We start from the raw sequence: 24,196 nt of genomic DNA on the forward strand, positions 1-24,196 counted from the left end.
TCAGTAGATCGCTGGTGGCCTCTGTGTGGGGTCGAACGTCCGCCCTTTCAGTTTGTCGCTGAGTGTGTTAACCAGTGCTGCCATCGGGGCTCCACTGGCACCCAATGGCCAGGCTTGATTCCAGGAAGCTTTTTCACGTCCTTTACATTTGGTCTTTCGTTCATATGGTGGTGCTTCAAAAAGTAAATCAGTTATATGTTGCCAACCAGTATTGATCTTTATCTCTTTAGCAGCTGGTATTAGTATTGCTATTCTTATTATTTTAGGATCAGAAAACCATCTTCCGATCTGAACTGCGTGAGTGGGCTCATCTTGACCGCGTCCAAACTTTGGAAAGCAAAATCCTCAGACACTGCTGAGCAGAGTTGAAGAAACGACTCCCAGTGGGTGGCCTTACCTTATCATGGAACCAGAGGACGTGGATTGTGAAGACAAAGAGATATTAAAGTGGGATATTAACGATATGATACTGCCACAGGTATGCACTTGGTGTAAGAATCTGCCTTCAACATTTGGCTATTAAGCTTTATTAATCCACAAAGTCCTAGAAGAAAACTGGTCACCATCCTGGGTGCTGGACCTGGGTGGTCCCCGAGCTTCAGCTGGGCACCTAGCTGCATAATGTTAAGAGGAGACGCCAAGCACCTGGAATGGCGGGCTTCTTTCCCTGCCAGACTTCTCCAGTTATCAACCAGGACAAGGACAGGGTTAATTTCTTGCCTTTCCAGGGTAGGCTTTGCTGAGGCTTCCCTCGCCAGAGCTAGCTGGGATCATGAGATCTGTGATCATCTTGTTGCCTGGGGATAGACTGATTATTATGCACACATCTCCATACAACTTTATTTGAGCTCATCATGATCTCAAAAACGAAATCTATAACCGGAATGTCCAAGTGCTTGTGCTCTAGTAGGACCTGGGGTATTCTTCTCCAACTTGTACATGTTTATAAATAATATATAATCAATATGAACTGCATTACTTTCCAGCTCGAGTGACTTTTGACTCAACCATTGTCTTTCTAGAGTGACTATTGATTTGGGGGGAAGATATGTATCCGTTCAACAATTTTGACATGCACCCTCCCAGGATAATTCATTGCATTCTGCAAGCTCTGCGGCCATCCTTGCTCTCCTCTTTTAAATGGTTCCTCTGTTGTTACCATAATCTCTGATTCCGTGGTTTCTCTTAATAGAGTGACTTGCATTTCCTATTTTCCTCACTTTTATTTTTGGATATTGCATTTAAGCTTTTGAGTTTGGCTGGAAACATTCGTTGTTTCGGGAGGCTGTTCTCCCTGGAAGTTGTTTGAAAAGGTCACTAGGACTGCGGGGACCAGAGGCCATCGTGACCAACAATGAGCAGGTCAATCTAGTCTGCCTCATTCCGGGATACAAGGCATTTGAGTTATGTTGAGTCCAGCAAAGGCAGTGGGGCTTTCCCTAGTCATAATTTGTAACCCATTCAAGTTTCCACTCGAGTAGACTTTTGACATTTTGTAAGAATTATGATTCCCCTTAAATCCTTCCATAGCCTCCCTTGGGGATAGCTCTTGGGGCAGCCGTAGGACAAAGTGTGTCTCTTGCATCTCACATGGGCAGAGGAGAACTTCCATCGGGGTTTCAAGAAGCAGATGACCAGGCCTGTCTCCCCAGGCACCTCTGAGTGGGTTAGAACTGCCAACCTCTCCATTGGTGGCTGAGTACTTCATCATTCTGGTGCCCAGGGACTCCTCTATGCTCGAAAGGATGTTCAGTACAGCCCAGCCAAATCTCACAAGCATTCATCACAGGGATTTGCGTGTGTGGTGGCTCTTAGTATGACAGAGTTATTGTAGCAGGGGTGGGGGAAATTTTAAAAACCTACTTTAACGATGACTCCTAACTCACAGGAAACCATACTGACGTTTCTGCCTATCCTTCCTGATCAGCTTCCTTCCACCCTTCCCCACCAGCCCCCATTCCCTGTTGCGTATTTAAAGAACCAAACAAAAAATAAACTCTAATCACATTTTCCTTGTCCATGATTTCTGAAACAGAACAGTGACAGACTTGGGGGAGATCTTCGATCTTTGCAAACTGACACACTGGCTGAAGAATCATGAATAATAAGCCCCAAGTTTTACGATGGAGTCCTGCAGAACATGAATGACAATAATCTCCACCTCGTCCTCATGTCCCCCAAATACCAAACCTCACTGCCACCGAGTCGAGGCCGATGACTCCTAGCAAACCTACGGGGCAGAGAAGAGCTGTACTTGTGTGCCTCTGAGAGGGTTGGTATTTCTAGAAACACAAAGCCTCTTCTTTCCCCTACAATTCGGCTGGTAGGTTCAAACTGTTGACCTTGCGGTGATTGACCCAACATGTAACCCACTTTGCCACCATGGCTCCAGCCCCCAAACAGAAGGCGGCAATGCAGAAAATCAAGAGTTGCAGTAAGCAGGCATGTAAGACTTTGGGATGCCTCATCCCAGGACAGGGTTTTAGTTTAGTTTTTGATTTTGATCATTGTTATTGTCGAGAATAGTCACAGCAGAACAAACATACCAAGTCAACCCTCTCTACATGTGAGTTATGCTACCATCCACACCCTCCTTTCCCACGTCTGTCTGCCCTCGTTGACATACACTCCGAAGTTTCTTATGCAATCCTTCACGTTGCTATGGTCAGCTTCATCTTATATTCCTAGAGCACGACGGTCAAGGCATTCTGTACTGCTTCAACTACCCTGTGCTTGCTTTCTAAGATGACGTCAGGGTTTATCCGGGGCCTCAGGGCAATAGGTTCAGGGGCTCCTCTCTCCTCCATGGCTCCAGAATGCTTGGAGCCTACAAGAGTCTGAAATTCTGTACTGCATGTCCCCCGTTTGATCAGGATCTTTCTATAGAATCTTGGATCAAACGTTCAGGAGTGCAAGCTGGGTTCCATCAAGTGCTTTTGGTCTCCTGGTAAAGGAGGCCATTGCTCGTGGAAGCAATTTGGCACATTCTCTAAACTCCTCCTATTGCTGGTTCTCTTTCTTCTTCAGTGCCAGAAGAACAGAGACCAATTATTGTGCCTTAGATGGCTAAGACCTCTGGCATGAGACAATGAGCTAGGAGGGACCATAACTGATGTGTTACTAGGCTATAGAGCAGAGGGTTGGTTTTCTTAACTCATTTTATTGGGGGCTCATACAGCTCTTTTCACACTCCATTTGTACATATGTTGTCATCATCATTTTCAAAACATTTTCTTTCGACTTGAACCCTTGGTATGAGCTCCTCATTTTTTTCACTCCCTCTCTCATGACTCCTTGGTAATTTACAAATTATTATTATTATTTCATTTCTTACACTGACCAATGTCTCCATTCACCCACTTTTCTGTCCATCCCCCCAGAAGGGGGTTATATGTAGATCATTGTAATCGGTTTCCCCCATTCTTCTCTCCCCCTTCCCCTTCCTGCCCTGGCATCGCTACTCTCATTGTTGGCCATGAGGCGTTTATCTGTCCTGGATTTCCTGTGTTTCCAGCTCTTATCTGTACCAGTGTACATGCTCTGGTCTAGCTGGATTTGTAAGGTAGACTTGGGGTCACGATAGTAGGGGGTTAGAAGCATTAAAGAAAACTAGAGGAAAGTTGTGTTTTCATCAGTGCTGTACTGCACCCTGACTGGCTGCACCCTGGCTGGCTGCACCCTGGCTGGCTGCACCCTGGCTGGCTTGTCTCTTCCTTGTGATCCTTCTGTAGGGGGCTGTCCAATTGTCTACAGATGGGCTTTGGGTCTCCACTCTGCACACGCCCTCGTTCCCAATGATATGATTTCTTTTGTTCTGGGTCTTTAATGCCTGATACCTGGGCCCATTGACACCTCATGATCACACCAGCTGGTGTGCTTCTTCCATGTAGACTTTGTTGCTTTTCAGTTACATGGCTGCTTGTTTATCTTCAAGCCTTTAAGACTCCAGCCTAGAGCAGAGGTTTTATGGGTCTAGGGCAGAGGTTTTATGGGTCTAAGGACTTCCTGAAGTGGTGGGCAGCACTGGGTACTAGCACACAATTCTGGAGTGCAGGATCCTCAGGGTTCAACAGAGCCGTAAGTGAGAGAAGGTGAACCACTCATTCCAACTTGAATTCTTAAGAATTCTTAGCCACTCAAGACATTGCATGGTAAACGTCTGACAAAAGTACACGTTTCAGCCTGAGAAATGTATAATTTGCAATTCATGGAAAAATACTGCGATTGCTCACGGATGGCTTCATGCCCTTCCATTTGTTAAACATGCCAGGGAAGTGATGAGAGCGGCAATCATCCCTTCTGAGCAGAGACGGCTCATCCTGACCTGGGGTTATCCTGGCTCTGGAGTCGGATCAGGAATGAGTGGAAATGAGTAATAAAAATGTCTTGAAGAGATTTTTGAAACACAGTCAAACCAAAGTTCACTGCCATCGAGTTGATTTTGACTGAGTGGTGGAACTGCCTTGTGGGTTTCTGAAATTTCCTCATTGTTTGGTTTGCTTTTGAAAAGTCTTCTTGGCAGGCAGTTCACATGTCATGCAATTCAATCGTGAGATCATATGACGACTACTCTGATTATTCACCACGGTTCAATTTTAGAACATTTGCTTCTTGTACTCATTTTTACTAGCTCCCTATTTCCTCCAATGCTCCCTTGCCATGTCCCTGGGTAATTATTGACCCAGTCACTGTCCCTAGCCTGGATCTCATGTACAGAAAATCCTACAAAACATAAGCAGGAAGCAAATCAACAAAACAAAACAGAGAAAAACCTCAATTGAAAAGGAATCAGAAGATATTAAAAATGGAAGCAGCTTTAAGATGAGTGAAAAGGGAGAATCCATGAGAAGGTGTTACCTGTCAGCCCAAGGACATCTGCCGTATAATTGCTTTAGGGTTTGTCTGTTCTCTGCAGGAAACCGTGGTGCTGGCTAAGTCTTCGCCCCATCAACAACAAGGCTTACATCCTCCTAGAGAGGCTTGCACTTTCATCCGCACTGACAGTAAATCTTAAGGAGTCCTGTTTCCCTGGGAAATGTCTCTGATTTTTTTCCTGGCTAAAAAGTAGTTAGAATATCCATTCCTTTTCTCCTATGTAGTCTGCCTAAAAGCAGCTAGTGGCTCCAGAGCATAGACTACTACACTTATTTGGACTATTGGTCCCTGTTCAGGGGACGGGGGGTGGGGGTGAAATTACTCAATGCCCCCTGGCAATGAAAAACTATTCTCTGCCTGGCTATGGTACTGTAGCCTGGTGGCGGTGGTGTCAGGTACCATCGAGCCGGTTCCAGCTCATGGTGGCCCTGTGAACAGCAGCGTGAAGCTCCGCCCCATCCTGCGCCAGGCTCACAATTGTTCATATGTCTGAGCCCATGGTGCAGCCACGGTGTCAGTCCTTCTCGTCAAGGGGCTTCCTCTTTTTCACTGCCCCTCTGCTGCACCAAGCACGGCGTCCTTCCCAGGGACTGTGCTCGCCTGACGACATGTCCAAAATACGGGACACGAAGTCTCACTAGCCTTGCTGCTAAAGAGCCTTCTGCCTGTACTTCTTCCAATACCGAGTTGCTTGTTCTTTTGGAAGTCCAGGGCACAGATAAAGGCTAGGTATCTGCTTTTGCAGAGGGGCCTTTGTGGCGCAGTGGTTAAGCATCGGGCTGATCATGGCAAGGTTAGCAGTTCAAATTCACCAGCCTCTCTGGGGGAGAAAGATGAGGCTTCTTACGTCTATAAAAATGTATCGTCTCAGAAAGGGGGACAGTGCCACTGGGAAACACTGCACTCGAGGAATCATGGTGGTGCAGATGGCCCAATGCACCCCAGCTGGCAAACTCCCCGAGACCCCCGCAGTTTTAGGTCAGACACATGGCTGAAAGTGTCCTTCGCATCTGCATAGTTGAACTCAACTTGGAAACCATAGTGAGGACTGGAATGCTCTCTCTCAGTCAATGTAGCTGAACGTAAGCAATCACAACGCACAGCTGGAATAGTCGGATGAGTCGTGGCTTGAGGGAGGGAGCCAACAGGTAACCCAGAGTCTAGATTTCTTGTCAATGATTATCTGACCGCGTGATCCGGTCACATGAATGCGACTCCTATGGTGATGCCCATGAGCTCACCCTTTTAGGCTGGCATTCGCCTTGGTCTCCAGGTCATTTGAAGCAGCCTGGGAGAGGTCCCTCCATCTGAGCGTCCATGATTATTGAGTCCCCACTCTTGGGGCAGGGATTCCTCTGCCTTTCTGTTTCCAGTGTGATGAGGGAGCAGGTAGTTTAGACTCTTCTGGGCCAGTCCCAGCAAGTCCTTTGTTTAGCTGGATAGAATGAAGAAGGAACAGAAGAGAGACAGACAGATGATGGAGAGAGTTGGCATTGGGATTGTCTGGGCCGTCTTTCATGTCGTTTGAGCAACTAAGGAGCCTTTATGCAGCTAGGAAGTTACAGAATTCCCCAAGGAATAAGGCTTGAATTAAGGCAGGAGAATTTTGCTCAATTGAATTTCTCTCAGTCATTACCACTTCCAGTTTGGTTTCCCCTTGGACCAGAAGAGATTACGTTTTTGAAAAACGTGCCACACAAAATGTGTGGGGTTTTTTTCCTTTCCTATTTTCCATAAATAACATTTCTTTTCTAGTTTACTTTAAGTGCGTCTGTTTGCTTTCCCTATTTTAGCTGGAAATGTTTTTATAAGCAATTAATAGCCTATTTTTATCATTAAAAAATCTGCTGAGAGGGGACTCTAAGTGAAAATCAGTTTTAATGTAATAGCAGTAATGTAGACACTTTTGGCACCTGTTTACTGTATGAATCTTTTTAATTTCACTATATATAGGGAGTCTTAGCCTTAATCAAAATTTATTTTACACAACAACAAGCTGTTTGATTCCTTTCTCCTCAGATTTATTTTAATCTACTCTAGTCCTTTCCCCAATACTCTGTCTTGTACCCAGGTCATTGCCATCCCTCAATTATGGTTAGGGGGAAATCATTAGAGGCTTATTTCCTGTCTAGATAGATCCTGCTTTGGGGTTCCACTAGCATCCAGAGCTTTCTGCACACCAGAATCTCACAATTTACTCCCTGATGTTATTCCCTCCTTCAAATTTGGATTCTATAACATATAATTCTTGGAAATCACCAGAGGCTTATTTCCTATGAAGACCCCACAAATGTATCCTGGGCTCCCACTGCCATCCATGGCCTTCTGCAAACCCGATGCTCACAATTTAGGCTCTGACACTATTCTGTCTTTGTCCTTTATGATTTACAATCCTTCAATCCTTCGGCGACTGATGTTGATGTGCTACTTCCATGTGGACTTCATCGATGTCTCACTTAGTTGGTGGCCTGTTTGGAAACGAGCCTTTGAGACTCCGGATGCTATTCTGTCTGACAGCTGGGCACCACCTAGTTTCTTTACCACTCTTGGCTATGGCACCCCTATCTTCTGCGTTTCCTTCATGAGGGCGAGTACTGAGCAGGGCCATGTCGCATGAACTTAGATTGAGCAAAAATGAAGCACAAACTTAACAGCCAAACCTGAAGCTTGGTTCTCAAGCAAACAAGCATGTCAAGTTGCCATTGTATCCATTGCAGCTGACTGAGGCTCTGTCGGACAGACTAGAACTGCCCCAGAGGGCATTCAAGGTGAACTGTACAGAAGCCAACTGACACATCTTTCTCCCACCGAGTGCTGGAGACTTCAAACCACCCAGCTCTCTGTTAACAGCCCACCCCTGACCCACTGTGCCACCGCGACTCCCAATTTGATCCTTAAGATACCCTATTAGAGGAAATCCAAATCGTTCTGTAAACAAGAGTGAAGAGGGAGTGAAGGGGTGATTCTCTGTGGAGCTGCACAGTTGAAGATATTTTGATTACATTGGAGGATTAGATCTCTTTGTGGACAAATGACACTCTGAAGTCATGGAAATAGCCATTGACAAACACACACCCTCCCATGAGGCGTTCCTCATGAGATGATGAACTAGAAGTTAGTTACATGTACGTGTTGGAACCCTTAGGCAGAGCCCCTTTAAACGATAAACTTCTTAACCAAGAGGAAAACAAAGAGTGACTCATGAAAAGTTAGAAATTAAAATAAACAAAAGATCTAAAACGAAGGAGATTTTTTTTCACGGTTCCGCTAAACAAGATTAAGCAATGATTATTCTCTCTTTTTAAACTTTACCTCTGACGCTGGAAGTTGAATGGCTCGCAGGACTCAGCACCACCCGTCTGACACTGGGGTTCCTGCGTGTGATTGGGAGCTAGTTTTTCTCGATTGCTCTGTTCAACACTGACTGAATAAATACCCGGGTCAAGAGACGAGGCGTAGGCATTCCAAAAAACAGCTAGTTGACGTGAATACAGCGACCCCCGACTCTGTTCCCAGGGCCTTGTAACCTGGGCAACACTGTGGCCCCATGATAACCAGGGCACTGGGTAGCTAGAGTGCGAGGCGGAGGGGCAGTTAGGAAAGCAAGCAGTGGAGACCATTTCTCCTCCACAGGCAGGGAGTGTTTGCCTGAATCATGATGCTTTCCTGCCTGCTGGTTCATGGTGGCCTTTCTGACGCTGGCCCATCTAAAGGGATGCCCTCACCTCAAAAACTTGGAAAGCCTCTGTTTTACTCTTTATCCTTGTCTCTGCTCTCCTGAGCGCCAACCCAAGCCAAAGCCAGCTGCTGCCTGGTTGATTTTAACTTGACCACCCCGAGTGATTCTGGGTAGCACTGCGCTCCATGGGGTTTTCAGTGGCTGACGTTTCAACAACCGATCGCCAGGCCTTTCTTCCAAATGCCTGTGGATGGATTTGAATGACCAACCGAAAATGCCTAACCTGCATGTTAACTATTTGCACTACGTGGGGAACTCCCCTCATGCATTTAAAGCCTCTCACTTGTGTTTTCTCAGACCCACCTCAGTCTCCAGAGACATTAAAGCAACCCTCATTCTATAAGACTCACCTGCTCTTCCAGGAGCTCGTGGGAGGCAGGTTTGATCACTCCCCCCATTTTACAGATGAGGAAAACGAGGCTTCAGAGGCAAGGACACTCAGGTGGCCAAGTTCTAACCTTGCAGCCTAAGTCAATCAATACCAGCTTCTTCGGGCTGCCCATCTACCCTGACTTTGGTATTTGCTTTTTAATTTTTTTCCTCCAAAAGTCTTTTGCCATTTCCTTTGTGAAGTTCTGTGCTGTGCTTTCTTGCTGGGGAGACAAAGGAGAGGCACCCGAAAAAGATGCTGCATTCTAGCCTTCTAGAATGTTCTCCCACCCCTCGCCAGGTCTGGGAGCCCGGGGTGGAAACTGTCTGAGTTGGTAGCTGAGACTGCTCAGTGACTCTCACTTTAAGATTTAGGCCCCTTCTGCCTGATGCAGCAGCTGGCCTAGCAATCAGAGAGACCACCTCCGTGACTGGCATTTATTTATCATTCACTACAGGGCCCTGCCTACGTTTTCTTTTGTTTTACTGAATTTTTTTTCTTAGAATGCAATTATGTTTAATCCTCAGACCGAATCTTGGCTGATGCTGTCCTTATCCCCATTTTATAGAAAAGAGAGACCAAGAAAGCCCGATAATCGTGCCACAAGGATTATGTGTCCCTTTGCCTTTAAACATTTGTTTACAATATAAACACGGCGAAATACACACCAATCCAGCGATTTCTACACGGACAGCACAGTGACGTCAGTTACGTCCATCAAATTGTAGAGTCGTTCTCATCTTCCCTTTCCAATTGGTTCCTCCCCCACGGAGGGAAACTCTCTCCCCACTAAGCTCCCTCTCTAACCTTCGAATCGTCAGCAAGTTGATCCCACATGGTCAGTTTCTTGAGAACGACAGGACTTTGTACTCCTGTAAGGAGTTGCAGTCTCAGAACTCACGGGGCAGTGCTATAGGGTCGCTGTGAGTCTGCATCGACTCATTAGGCAGGGGGGTTTGTTGTGGGTTTGGGGGATACTTCCTTAAAAGAGGACAAGCCTCAGGACAGACGTTCATTACTAGTTAAGCTAGAAGGGGTTTAAGGACGTCTTCAGGGGACGATGCTGGTGGATAGTTTCAGGGGCTCATCCTGCCTCCATGGCTTGAGACAGTCTGGAATGGAATGCGAATTGACATTCTGTTCTGCATGCCCCTTCCTTTGGCTCAGGATTTTTCTCCAGAGTCTTGGATCACAGTGTTCTGTAATGGTAGCCAGTGTGCTACTTAACTTAAAAAAAAAAAAAAAAAAGACTGTAGTCAGATGTTGATTCGCAGGATATCGTGCCAGTCCTAGAGAAGAACTGACCAGCTTTGAGTAAAAGTGAGTCTTTCCGTAGTTCTCAGTCATGCATGAGACTCAGAGTACAGGGAGTAGATAACGAAAGAAAATGTCCACAGAGGGAGGGAACGGCCCTCCGGACCCTCCTTAGCCAGGGATTTCCAGTCTCTCCAGTGCTTGTCTTTGGTGTCTTTGCATGAGCCCACAGCGTTTGAAATAAGGCAGCTGTGTTAGTCCAGGTAGACTTGAGAAACAAATCCAGAGACACTCATATGTGTGTAATAGAGACTTTATATCAAAGAGTAATTGTATATTAAGAAAACATCCCAGCTCAGTCCAGATCAACTCATGCAACATGGGCAGTGATGCCGAATGCAGGAAGATCACAGGCCAGTGGGTGGAAAGTTCAGTGGATACTGTGGCGGTGGAAGCATCTCAGCATAGCTCCTCTAGGTCCAGGGCTTTGGGTCCATCAGCATAGCTCCATATGGCTCATCAGCAGGAAGACAAGGCAGAGGGAGTCTATCTAGCCTCCAGTGAGCTATTTATCTCCTTTGCCTCTCCAAATGAGGTCATCAAGCTGCGACCTGATTGACAGGCTAGGCACCACCCCTTTGCAAGTTGACAGGAGATTATTTCACAGCCACAGCAACCACAGTGTGGACTGAAGGAATGCCCCACACAATCCGCCACAGTAAATGTACCAAAGGACACTAATACTGCTTCTCCCACCCCCACACATTCTTGACGCTTAATGGCCATCACTTTAACTTTATCAACAAATGGTAGAGAAACATCAACTGCATAGGACTCAAGAGGGCTGAATGCCCCTCCTCCCCGATCCCAGTCAAGGACTGAATGTTGGGTAGACATGTTGGTCATGCCCGCTGTGCTGTGCTCTCTGATGCCACTGTCAGAATCCGAGGCCTTTGGGGATACAAAGAGCTCAGCTATTAACCAAAAGGTTAATGGTTTGAACCACCCACCCCCACCCTGTGGCTTCACAGAAGAAAGACCTGCCAATCTTCTCCCATGAAGATTATGTCCTAGAAAGCAGTGTGGGCAAACCCTAAAGGTCTGTCACACGGGGTCGCTATGAGTCAAAGTACGGCCAGGGAGCTCCTTAGAGACAAGGATGGCGAGACTTCGTCTCAGGTGCTTTGGGCATGTTGTCAGGAGAGATCAGTGCCAGGAGAAGGACATCATACACTTAGGGGCAGCAACAAAGAGAAGGTCCTCGACAAGATGGATGGACACAGTGGCTGCAACAATGGCCTCAAAGACAGGAACGACTGTGAGGATGGCACCGGACCAGGTGGCATTTCCTTCTGTTGTACACAGGTGAGGTAGTTTATTATGCCAACCTGACTGATAAACACATGTGGGGTTAATTGAAGGGTGGAGGGATAAATGGCTCAGTGAGCCTCGCCTTTCTAGGTCTCCAGTCTCTTGCTTTCTGTTGGTCGGACCAGGGTGCAGCTGCCTTAGCCAGTTCCCTGCTTCAGCTGGCAAGGCTCACTCCCTGTGAGACATCCCCAAGGAGAAGCCATATGGACCTACCCCAATTTAGCCCTGGGTGATTGAACACCTGTATGGAGACCCCTGCCAGTGCTGAGATGCTTATACGTTCACTGATTTGACTTTCCTCCTGCAGTCGTCATCATAGTCTGTGTTTTGTGAGATGGAGGAGGACTTTGTGGACTGGTGTTGGACATATGGGTTAATGGGCTAATGTTGGACTTGTGGACTTGAGCAACACTGGGTTGGGATGTTTTCTTGATGTGTACTCACCCTTATATAAAACTCTCTCTTACACATATGAGTTTCTGTGGATTTGTTTCTCTAAAGTACCCTGACTGACACAGCAGGGTTGCTATGGGCCATCACCGGCTCGATGGTACCTAACAACAAAGTGAGTCAGAATTGACTCAACAGCACCAAAGGGCAACAGCCCGTCTTTTCCTGGGGTAGCAGTGGCAGTTCAGTGGTACAACTGCCCCCTTTCGTACAGGAGACCCAGTTTGAGTCCTGGCCAGGGCACCTCATGGGCAGCTACCACCTGTCTCTCTGTGGAGGCTTGCATGGTGCCAAGATGCTGAATGGAGCAGCCAGGCCACAGGCAGACAGGCTAGAAAGATGGGACTGGCAGTCTACCTCTGAGACTCAGCCAACGATAACCCAAGGGATCATAAGAGTTGGGCGTGTTACTACTGCTCAGGGGGATGTGTCGATCCAGGCCATGTTCTGCTCTGTGTGCACAGGGTTGGGGACCCGTCTTTTCCAAACATCTCAAGAGGAGTGAACCATCCTTCCTGTTTGCTGACTTCACTGTTTGCTGGTTGGCTGTGCTTCCTAGTTAGCATCATGGCCGCCACATTCCTTGGGTTTCTTGCAGGTCGTGGAGAAAACAGACTGGTTCCAGGAGTGGCCAGACGCCTCTTCAAAGCACATCTACAGCTCAGAGGACAGGAGCGCGCAGAGGCACCTGAGCAGCTGGGCCATGCGCAACACCAACAACCACAACTCGCGCATCCTCAAGAAGTCCTGCCTGGGAGTGGTGGTGTGCAGCGGAAGCTGCTCTGCCCAGGAGGACCGCAAGGTCTACCTGCGCCCTGCCATCTGCGACAAAGCCCGGCAGAAGCAGCAGAGTGAGTAGGGCTGGCAGCAATTCAGGACGAGCTGCTGGGTGCCTGCATGTCCCACTTCACACCAGGGTGGGGAAACGAAGGCCGTTAGGAAGGGAGCCAGCAGGAGCTGGGACCCCAGGATCTGTCCCACTGATCTGCTGTGCCCTGAGCTCCCACTGTGAAAACCACCCCTTTGGGCTAACACGCACTGCCTTGGCTGAGGCTTCTGTGAAGGAAGTGATGTCCTAGGGGGAAGTGGTACTCATTCATGGGTACCCATGCCACGTTCAGAAGAGAGTAGCTCATCACGTTTCCCTTGGCATCTTGGTGAATGCATCCCGGTGTGAGCTCCCTGCATAGGGTCCATGGGAAGGCAGGGGAGGCTGGACCGAATTCCAGGCCACTGAGTTTCATGCCACAGTCCCGTAAGTAGAAGCTGACTCACTTAACACACTCATGGATTTGTACCATGCCCACCAAACCGCAGGATTGTGCTCGGTGAACTCCGTGCCTTTTGGCCCACTTCAGACCTCAAGTCACCTCACGTTATTTCTCCGTCTTTTGGCTCCCAAACTCTCTCGGCAGGATCTGGCATCTGCTACTGACTCGATAGTAAAAAATCTAAGTTGTTGTATTATCTCTCCCACCTGGCCCTGCCCTTTGATCCTCTCTTCTCATCCAAAAATGAAAGGGTTTTCCCCCATGAAGAATTTCGAATATCAGGTGAACAGGTGGAGCAGGGCTGGGCCCTTTCTCCTTAGGGTGCTTTGACGGGGCTGTTGCTGTGGCCAGGCCTCCCGGGGCGGGGAGGTAACATGGAAGGGAGCGAAGGTGGGTGTCCTGCTGCCTGGAGTCCAGCTCCCCGCCGCCCCCTCCCGCCGGGCTCACCCTCCTCTGCTCTTTTGCAGGGAAACGCTGTCCCACCTGCGACGCACCCCTGCAACTGATTCCTTGCCGAGGCCATGGGGGCTTCCCGGTCACCAACTTCTGGAGGCATGAGGGAGCATACATCTTTTTCCAGGTTGGATTTCAGCTAGAGTCCCACGACTCAGTCTCTTTCACCCCACACACGTTCCCTTAGAACGAGGAGCTTCGCAGTGGGTGGTTGAGGTGGTGCTGGGCCTGGACACCTGGGCCATCCCCGTACGGTTCCAAACCTGGGCAAGGAGAGGGCAGATGGGAGCACAAATCTGCAGGCTGCACTGTGCTGGGGGCCCCAGGACGACAGCAAAGGAGGCATGGCTAATCTGACCCAGCTCCGGGTTTCCAAAACCCTGAGTTGAAGGCAAGGCTGCAGGGCAGGGTCGAACTGCCCCGTCAGTTCCCTAGACTGTAACTGTTTATGGGAGTAAAAGCCCGTCATTATAGCACCTATAAAACACACAACATTCCTCTAGTTTGTTAATGCTTCCCACACCCAGCCCCCCACTATCATGGCCCCAGCTCTACCTTACAAATCCGCCTAGACCAGAGCACGCACACTGGTTCAGATAAACCCCTCAGGAACAATAATGGGAGTGGTGACACCATGAGGGTAGGAAGAAGGTGGGGGAGAAGGGGGGGAAAGGGGGAACCGATCGCAATGATCGACATATTAACCCTGCCCCCACCTCACCCCCACCTAGGAAGACAAACAACAGAAATGTGATTGAGGGAAATAGTGGATAGTGTAAGATATGAAAATAATAGTAATTTATAATTTATCAGTTCACAAGGGTGGGAGAGTGGGGGAGGGAGGGGATAAAGTGGAGCAGATACCAAGGGCTCAAGTAGAAAGAAAATGTTTTGAAAAGGATGATGGCAACCTATGTACCCATGTGCTTGACACAATGGATGGATGGATTGTGATAAGATCTGTAAAAGCCCCCAATATAATTATGTGTGTGTGTGTGTGTGTGTGTACATCGCCCCGTCTTTCTCCCAGGGAGCTGCTGTGGTTCCCAGCCAGTGCATAGCCACTGTGCCCCAGGGCTCTCTGAGAATCAAACTCTGCAGGCCTGAAAAGAACACGCCATTCCCTAAAGCCCCAGTTACCCATAACCTCTGATTATGAGGGGCTACTAATGGGGGTGGATGGTCCCTGGGTGCATCAGGGACCCTTTACTGCTAATGTAAAGGTAGTGGTGTGAACACAGCCAGCCGCACCATGGAAGATTCACGTAACAATGAGCTTCTGTCAAGATAACAGCTGAGAAAACCCCATGGGGTACGTCTCCTCGGTAACTCTACAGCGAGCGAGCGAGTCAACTCTACAGAGAGAGAGAGAGAGAGAGAGAGAGAGAGGGAGAGAGAGAGAGAGAGAGAGTGTTTAATGGGGACAGTGCTGTCAATATGATGAGAGGGTGGACCCTTCCCCTCCGATGGCCTGGACTGGGCTCCGTGAGATGATGGCACGTCTGCCCTCACCCAAAAAGCCCTGATTTGTACAGTTTGGCAATTTCTGCAAACCCCCCCCCACCCCGCCCCCATGTCCGATCTTAAACTATGGGACATTTTCAGCGGCTTTTTCGCTAACTTCTTGCATATTTGGCAATCTGCTCTTAGCTAGGGACCTCCCCCAGTCACTATGGTTGGCTACCTACGTGATATCATCACTCCCTGCCTCGGTTCCCGATTCTGTAAACGGAGGGCCCCTGTTTGTGGTGTACTGAAGATGGGAGGAGATGGACGCATTTTGTGCATCCAACCGTGTCCTGTGCATCCTGTCGCGAGCGTGTCGTAAACATGACTTACGCTCACCGGGACCCTGGTGTCAGGTAGGTGGGCGGGAGGATCGTAGGAGAGGGAGCATCCCGGGCAAGGTGAGGAGGCAGGAAATTCCACGGTGCCTTGGGGAGAGCTTGAAGAGGATGGTCCAGTCTTGTTTAAGGAGGTAAGCACAGCGCCATCTAGTCGTGGGGCAGGGCATCGAGGAAAAGCCCCTACAGGCTGGGCCGCCCACTCTCATTTTGATTCTCTTGTTTCCATTGAAGTCAAAGGGAGAGCATGACCATCCCAAGCCGGAGACCAAAGCGGAAGCAGAGGCCAGAAGGGCGAGGAAGAAAGCACACGGGAGAATCCCCTCGGCCTCTTGGAAGCTGACGGGGTGCTCACAGATCAAGGTAGCTGCCCCATGCATGGTCACAACACACAGCAGCTTGCCACCCCACAGTGGGGGAGGGGGGCGAGGATTCCCTGCTCCCTTACCTAAGTTGGATGCCGCCAAGCTGGTCCAAAGCAAGCATCCTACCCCAGGACAGTTCACTCGTTTTTGCTACCTTGTAACAGGCATCGTGTAGCTGCGCCCAACCATACATCCCCTATCATCTCTGGGCCATCTTCCTTGGTACTCTAGAGTTTTGGTTCTAGCAGAACCAATGGATGGATATTATTTCCACAAACAAACAAACAAAATAGCCTGATGGGTTTTCCGTCCCCCCCTAATTGTATTCCCTCCCAAACATGTTTTCCTTGGCCCAGCCTCCCAGGGTTGTCCACCCAGCAAGTTGCCTGGGCAGGCAGTTTCTGCAGATGATGTTCGCCTAGGGCGCCTTGCTCCTGATGACTCGTCTCACTTAGGGCCGGGCTTTGTGTGTCTCCCTGCTTCACTGGGACAACTGTTGTTCCTCTTTGGCTGCTATTCAGTAGTACTCCGTAATTTTCTGGAGAACAGAGGTGGAGCTGGTCCGTCCCTCGGGGCTGTGAGGGCACTTTATGATGGCCCTGCTCATCTGATAGAAGGGAAAATGTCATTTGAGTCTGTTTTGGGAAATGTGAGCTTCTGAACCCAAGTAGCTTGTCCCTTCTTCCTTTTCTCAGTTACGGGACAACCAAAGGGTACTTACTTCCTCCCATTTCACCTGGTCACCACCCTAACCCTCCACCCACAAGCCCATCTGCTGACAGCACTCCCATTGAGTCCGCTCTCACACACAGCCACCCTTTAGGGCAGAGTAGAACGGCCCCATGGGTTTTCAAGAATGTGACTCTTCACAGGAGTAGAAAGCCTCATCTTTCGTGCGAGGAGCAGCTGGTGGTTTTGAACTGCTGATCTTTAGGTTAGTCACCCCATACATAACCCACAACGCCGCCAGGGCTCCTCCTCCGCTGATAGCTTTACATAACCACAAGCACACCTTTAATTCGTAGCCAGATTCTTTGACACACCATGAAGTCCAGTCTATGTTTGCATCTTCTCTCTGCTTCATCGTTTCCTTTAAGACAAACAGAGACCAGGAGTAAATGAGAGATGTTTGGCCCCACAGGACAATACATTTCCTCCCCACAGAAGGATAAGTTGGTCGCTTGGTGACGGTTGTGCCACACGATGAAGGCAGTCAGTGTCCCTGAGCTGGGCCGTGTAAGATATGCTGAACTGGCAAACGCTCTCTAACAGTCTTCATCTTAACCACAATAAACGAAAGGAGGAAGGAGGAAGAGAGGAAGAAAGAAATTAACCTACTACTTCTTATTCGATTTTTGATTCATCTGAATTCCTATGAGCAAATAAAGTCTCTTGGGGATGAGAGGAAATCCCCCAAACCAACAACTTCCATCTCTCAGACTGCAGCCACCACTGGAACAGAGAAAGTCAGAAAAGAAGGCAATTTTGGAAGGGGTGAGGGAGGAGGAAAACCCTACGAGCTGCACTGAATATACCATAAATATTCGATTCTGCATTTTCATTTCCCGTGAATCGCTCCTTATAGATGAGGCCCGGTGGAATAGCGGTTACACATTGCACTGCTAACCACCAGACCAACGGTTCAAAACCACCGGCTGCTCCTTGGAAGAAAGAAGAGCTTTCTAGTTCCCTAATGAGTTACAGATCCAGAAAGTCACGTCTGCCCTGTCCTGCTGGCTTGCCATGAGTCAGCATCAACTCAATGGTCGTGAGTTTGGTTTGGTTTGGGGAGCTCTTTACATGTTTTAATTTTTTTTGCAAAGACACTTAGGAGATGCGATTTGCACTTGAGGATGGACCATCTAGAACACATTGAGAGTAAAGGGAAATTCAGCTCTTACTACACCACAGCTTTAAGACACGTGGAAGCCCTGGTTTTGCGAATCTTGGGCAGCTGGGTGAAGCTGCTCTTGTGTCGTGTGTGTGCGGAATGAAGACAATCAGAGGAGCCCTTTTGTACTGAATGGACTTACTAACATGAGTCTTCCCCCCCCTTTCCTTTCCCTTTCCAGTCTCTTCCAGGAGAAGCCCGGAATTGGGAGAGTTTGCCTTTCCAGGAAGGTGTCCCATGGCCTGGTAGTTACAGTGGAGCTGTCATTTCTCACTGTCCCCAGCAGAGGGCACTGAATGGTCGCGTATCCTTCTCCAAGAGTTATGGTTTGGGGCTGAGCTCGGCTCTGGCGGATCCCCCTTCCAGGCTGGGCCCCTCTCAACTCTATGAGATGTGCGCATGGTCCAACAGTGGGCTCTACAATAGTGCGGACCTGCTTCAGCCTTCTGCCTCCGGAATCTCCTCGGATCACGACGCCCTGCAGGCATGGAATAAACATGTGGCTTTGGAGAGACATCCTCTGACTGGCAGATGTTGCCCCAATTATTATCCGTTTTCTCCTGCCAGCTGGCCTCACGACTTTGCCCCTTCCCTCCACTCTGCAGAGCTCTGCTTCCAGCAGAAGTCCCAGGAACTGCCTGCAGCCAAACTGAGCAGTCACCCGCCATGGCCAAATCCAGGGGCCGGTCCTTATGAAGAGAAGGTGCACGGGGATTTGAAAAGCTACTTCCCTTCCACCCCCAGCCAGGAAGATCCTTTCCTCCTTACCCACACCCCTCATCCTCACCATCCGTGTTCCCTACCAGGGAAGAACAGCGAGTGGGATTTGGATGGAGACACGGGCCGCGTGGGTTTAGACCACCGCACCAGTGACATGCTTCCAAACCTCTGTCCCTTCAGGTGACCCGAGTCCTACGCACATCCCGCCCCAATCACAAAAGCTGTTTTTGAGAGATAGCTCAAAGCATGCTGGAGGGGAAGAGGTTCTAAAGACAGTCAGCCGGAACTGTTGCCCTTAATTCCATCCTGACACAGATGGAACTGAGAGAAGATTTTACAGTGGTTCTCAACCTGTGGGTCACGACCCTTTTGGGGGGTCAAATGACCCTTTCACAGGGGTCACCTGATTCATAACAGGAGCAAAATGACAGTGATGAAGTAGCAATGAAAATAATATTATGGTTGGGCATCACCCCAACATGAGGATCTGTATGAAAGGGTTGTGGCCTGAGGAAGGTTGGGAACCACGGGTCTTAGAGATGTTCCTTCTCATAAAACGTAACCTGTTGGGCCTCCTGCCTCCAGTCTTCATGAGAAATGGAAATGTCCCAAGTGAAGAGAAGCCTGTTCTGCAATTTCTTCCATCATTCAGGGCCCTCGGCTCGCTGCTTGCTCTCTGTGTCGGCTCTCCATCCTCTCTGATGCATCCCCGACAATTGAGATGCAAAACAGAGCATTGCGTCCACACTGAGATATCAGTGAAGAATACCGAATACACGGGGACCACCGGAACAAGTAAGTCTGTCGAGAACACGCATTCCCAAATTAATTTGGTCTACCGCCTCGTTTTTTTTTTTTTAATCACTGAGCTCTCCTGGCAATTAAAAACGTTTGTACTGTAGCCCCTATTCCCGGATCATGTGTGGGCATTGCACCCTGGCGCCCACCCGCGGGCAGGAGTTCACACTTAGGGAAACGCGGGTCTAGAAGAGGAAATGCCACCAGAATTTTCTTGTTAGAAACAAGGGCGGTGAGACATTTGGCGTAAGGACGTGATGTTGGGTAAGGTGCAGGGTCTGGAAAATCAAGGGAAAGCTTCAAGGATATGGAGAGACACAGCGGTCCCAGCATGGATTCAAGCAGGAATGTTGTGTGGACGGCGCGACATGTCATTCAGTGAAAACACATCCTATTTCCAAGGTCTGGACACCACTCAACAGCTGACAACAGGGATCCCAAGCCACATCTTGGAACTTGTGAGAAGGGAGGGACTGAGGGAGAGGGAGATGGAGCTGTTGGGGTGTGGAGAGCTGAGCTTACACCTGAGAGACTTAATATAGTTGTCTCTTTATGGGGTTTGTTTACAAAATAAATGCTCTCATTAATATGAGGCTGTAACCCAGCTCCATGGGGTGTCTTCCTGTGTCTCCCCTTCTCCCCTTCCCATGAGGCCTTGGGTTTTGTCCCCTTCATCTGTGTTCTGTACGGCACCTGCCTCCCTGGGTGCCAGGTCACAAGACGCACTTTATAGAGGACCACGTACCACCAGGCGTGGTGTAAAGAGTGTGGCCATTACTGGCCAGCCTTCGTTAGAAGATCTCTTCTTCTTATGGCCTGGAGTACTTTACAAATAAAGGTGAACTTGGACTTTGAACCTGAAAATCACGAGATAAGTCTCTTTTTCATAAATGATTTACATTCCCATTTGAGTGGTAGTAAATACACGTGCTACAAGTTTCAAAAGTGCACAAGGGGCTCCTGGTCTCCTCCCTGGGGTACCTCCGGTGAGTCCCTTGTGTGCTGGTCCAGACATTTGAGAGGACCGGATATAAAGGGCACCCGATTAGGTACCTTTCTAAACAGCTTGTACATCAGTTCCACATGAGCATGTAGGGATTTCCAGCTGCCTACTTTGAGGGGCGTGTGCTGTGTTAGAAAGAAGTCCTGGTGAGTGCTCAGCCGCGAATGGATGTCTCAACTGGCAGTCTGAACCACCCACTGCTCTGTGGAAGAGAAGGCCTGGCAGTCTGGTCCTGGCAGCCGTGGGCACCCCCGGGGGCAGTTCTACTCCGTTCTGTAGGGTCCCTATGCATTGGAATCGACTCGGGGACACGCAGCAATCACATCATGATGTCAGAATTTATTTTACAAGCCCTCTATGAACACAGGTGGGCTCATGTCTCCTAAATGGGTCTGAGTCCAGAAGACTCGTTTATTCTAGGTTGTAAAGGGTTACACCACAAACAAGCAGCCTGGAGCGCCCTCCATGCCAAGAAGCAACACTTGCTAGCGCGTCCGTGGTACCCTCCTGTGGCCACGTTTGCAAAGGTAAGGAGGGCAAGACCAACCAGAACCCTATTTTTGCACAGCCGCAGAGCAGAGTGTTTGAAGCAGGGTGGGGGAAGCAGCCTTGAGCGATCTCAGCTTGTGCTGACAAGTCTGGGAGTTAGTGAGACAACACCCACGATGCGATGCTGGAGTTAGATAGATGTCCCAGATTCTATCTAGGGTGCACGGCCTTGTCTTGGGCAAAGCAGCGTTCTCCGGGCCTCAGTTTCCTCATTGGGTCTAAGGCTCTAAAGTGTGAAGACCAGTTCGAAGCAGCTACATCCAAGAGCTGCTCCCCAGGGCATATCTTCCTGGCCCTCTGTGAAGGAGGCACCTCCTCCAACAGTCAGCAAATGGGGCGCCAGCATCCACACCCCTGGGAGGCGAGCCTGGGGCTTACCCGCTTCCCTGGCCTGTGACAGTGGACGCAGCCCAAGGCTTCTAGCTTCCAGCTGGCGCTGGCATCCAACCCTCTCCCAACCCATAGCCTCTCTCTACAAAATCAAAGCCTCTGGCACGAGCCAGGCCAAACCCAATGATTCATATGTCATCAAAAGCATGCAGATAGCACCTGTGCTGAAAAGGCATCTCTTCTCACCAGCCCCCATATGCCTCTAAGGCCCACAGTGGGGGGAGAAAAATGAAGGCGATGGGGGGTCAGGGCACTAGCTCACCCAATGGGAGGGTATTGTTTACGTCTCCACAGGAAAGGGAGAGAGTGGACCTCATGCAGGTGTGCCAATCCACCAGGGTGATGGTCCTGCTTGGAGCAGCACATTCCCAGAGAGGACTGCAGGGCTGGCCTCAGCTGGACATGATGTCCTATCCCTAGATGACAGAGATACAGGGGACAGCACTGAGGATACAGCTTGGGGAGAGCCTGTTGGTCTGACCCACCCACAGGAAAGTGCATTAGGAGCAAAGCCATGAAGTCCCAGAGGAATCCCATTGTAGTCTGACTGGGGGCAGGACTTGTCACCTATCTGAACTGGTTGGGGAATATTCATAAGGGGGCCACACACTGAAAGTCTAAAAGCGTAACTGAGGTGGGTGGTGGGCACTAGATCACTTCATCCCAGACTGCAGGAATAGCAATGAGGACGTTTAGGATGCTCACCTTTCGGACACAAATGCTGAAGATGACAAGGGTGTGTGTGTTGTTAAGTAAGCGGGACCCGGGATATGTAATCTTGGAAAAAAGGGGACTGGACTGGTGTGTTATAACGTGTCCATCTCTCTATTAACAGAGAGATATTCATCTCCTCTCTGTCAGGATCCCTGTTAGACTATCTGTATAGGGTTTTCTCTCTCTCTCTCTCTCTCTCTCTCTCTCTCTCTCTCTCTCTCTCACACACACACACACACACACACACACACACATTTATCTATACAAGATAGGCAAGACAGGCAATCTTACAGGGACAGTGACTGGTCCAAAAGTTCCTTGGGGGCATAGGAGGGGGAGGGAAGGGATGAGTTGGGGAACCAACAATGGTGGGTACAGGGGAATAGTAAGTGTTCTAAAATTGATGGTGAGGAGGGTATAGCTTTTCTGGTCATGTACAATCAATCTAAGCGTATCTGAGAGGAATTGCTTAGGGGTGAACGATGGGTAAACATAATAGTGGTGTAGGAGGGGAAAAAGGAGAGAATAAAAAGAAATTATATATATACATATATATGTATATGTATATATTATATATACAAATTTAACAAGGAAGCAGATGGACTTTGGGCTTCTACTTAAATCTTACCTCAGTACAAGAACAGTTTGTTCTAATAACATGTCACTCTATGATACTTACCTTCCCAATATAATTGCTGAAGGTAAAATGGGTACATGAGCAAATGTGGTGAAGAAAGCTGATGGTGCCGAACTATTAAAAAATATCATGTCTGGGGTCTTAAAGGCCTGAAGTTAAGCAAGTGGCCATCTAGCATGGAAACCCACGTGGACGAAACACATCAACCTGTATGATCATGAGGTGTCAACAAGAAGAATACAGAAATTCAAAAGCACACAACTAAATCAATGTGAAAGGGTGTGGATATAGTGGAGACCCAAAATCCACCTGTAAGATAATTGGATTGTCTGTTTCAGGAGGGCCACACAGAAGAGATGATAAATCCAGGGTGGTGTGGCACTGATGAACCACATAAGTATCCTCTAGTTCTTTAATATTTCCTCCCTTACTATTATGGTTTTTATTTGTTTTACCTCATTAATTGTGTTAGAGTTTCATATGTTCATTTGTATAATGAAGTCGTTCAGTCAAGATAGATAACCCTTCAGAAACAGTAACAGGAGCAATGGGTTCTAGAAGGTACAGGAAGAGAGTGGGGGGAAGAGAGGCATGGGGAGCTGGCAGCACTGATGACTTTATAACCCCACTCGATGGGATCAAACAGCAGAATTGTATGTGAGTGTATATATTGAATTGTATAAGATATGGCAAAAAAAAAAAGGAATAAGGGTTCCTGGGGATATAGTGGGGGAGAGAAGGGATAAAGTGGGGCTGAAATAAAGAAGTTCAAGAAGATAAAACAATTTTATAACTGATTGTGGTAGCAATTGGATAATACTGCTTGATGTGATGAACTATGGAATGTGATGATGTCTGTGAAGCTCCCAATAAAATGATTAATAAATAAAATTTAAAAATCAAAGCCTCTTTTCACATGTACAATTCCTGACAGGGACAGAGTACCCGGTCAGCAAGGTAAGCACGGGCTGATTTGTGCTTACAAATTTATCTATAATGACCCATTTCACATATTTTCCAACCAGATGTGAAATTAATTGTGCACTATAGATTAGTAAGTCAGCACAAGTAAGCCTGTATTTTTCTCAAAACTCAACCAAACTCACTGCCAATATAGTGGGTTCCGATGGATAGATACCCCATAGATCTGTAGAACTGCCCCTGGGGTTTCTTTTTTTTTTTTTTCCCCTGGGGTTTCTGAGACTAACTCATTAGTGAGTAGAAAGCCTCATCTGTCTCCTGTCGATGGGCTGGTGGTTTCGAACTTCTGGCCTTGACGTTGGCAGCCCCATGAGTTAGAGCTCCCCACTGCACCACCAGGACTCCTGCCCACACACCTTTCGGTCTTTTTGATTGCCAAAGGGTATTTTTTTGGTATAAATGCATCACAGTTGTTTATTCACCTGTTGATGGACATTTTAGATATATCTAGTTTGGGATGATGACACACAGAGGTGACCTGGACCATCTGTGTATAAGACTTCGTATTGGTTGTGTTTACT

General features: G+C 48.4%; 1 protein-coding gene across 1 annotated transcript; it reads left to right on the top strand.

Moving 5' to 3' along the window:
- The first annotated feature begins 403 nt into the window (after nucleotides 1-403).
- GCM1 (glial cells missing transcription factor 1) lies at nucleotides 404-18,787 on the top strand. Its single transcript, XM_075554061.1, has 5 exons — nucleotides 404-478; nucleotides 12,658-12,910; nucleotides 13,798-13,910; nucleotides 15,862-15,990; nucleotides 18,065-18,787. The coding sequence occupies exons 1-5, from the start codon at nucleotides 404-406 to the stop codon at nucleotides 18,785-18,787; spliced, it is 1,293 nt and encodes a 430-aa protein (XP_075410176.1).
- The last annotated feature ends 5,409 nt before the right edge of the window (nucleotides 18,788-24,196 follow it).

The sequence above is a fragment of the Tenrec ecaudatus genome, chromosome 7, assembly GCF_050624435.1.
Source record: "Tenrec ecaudatus isolate mTenEca1 chromosome 7, mTenEca1.hap1, whole genome shotgun sequence".
In the NCBI taxonomy this organism is placed as follows: domain Eukaryota; kingdom Metazoa; phylum Chordata; class Mammalia; order Afrosoricida; family Tenrecidae; genus Tenrec; species Tenrec ecaudatus.

What these genes read in the sequence shown, in the direction of transcription:
- GCM1 (XM_075554061.1), top strand. Translation starts at nt 404, where the DNA reads ATGGAACCAGAGGACGTGGATTGTGAAGACAAAGAGATATTAAAGTGG. An exon ending in AGCCCGGCAGAAGCAGCAGA is followed by an intron (nt 12,911 to 13,797) that starts GTGAGTAGGGCT and finishes GCTCTTTTGCAG; the next exon opens with GGAAACGCTGTCCCACCTGC. An exon ending in GAGCATACATCTTTTTCCAG is followed by an intron (nt 13,911 to 15,861) that starts GTTGGATTTCAG and finishes TTTCCATTGAAG; the next exon opens with TCAAAGGGAGAGCATGACCA.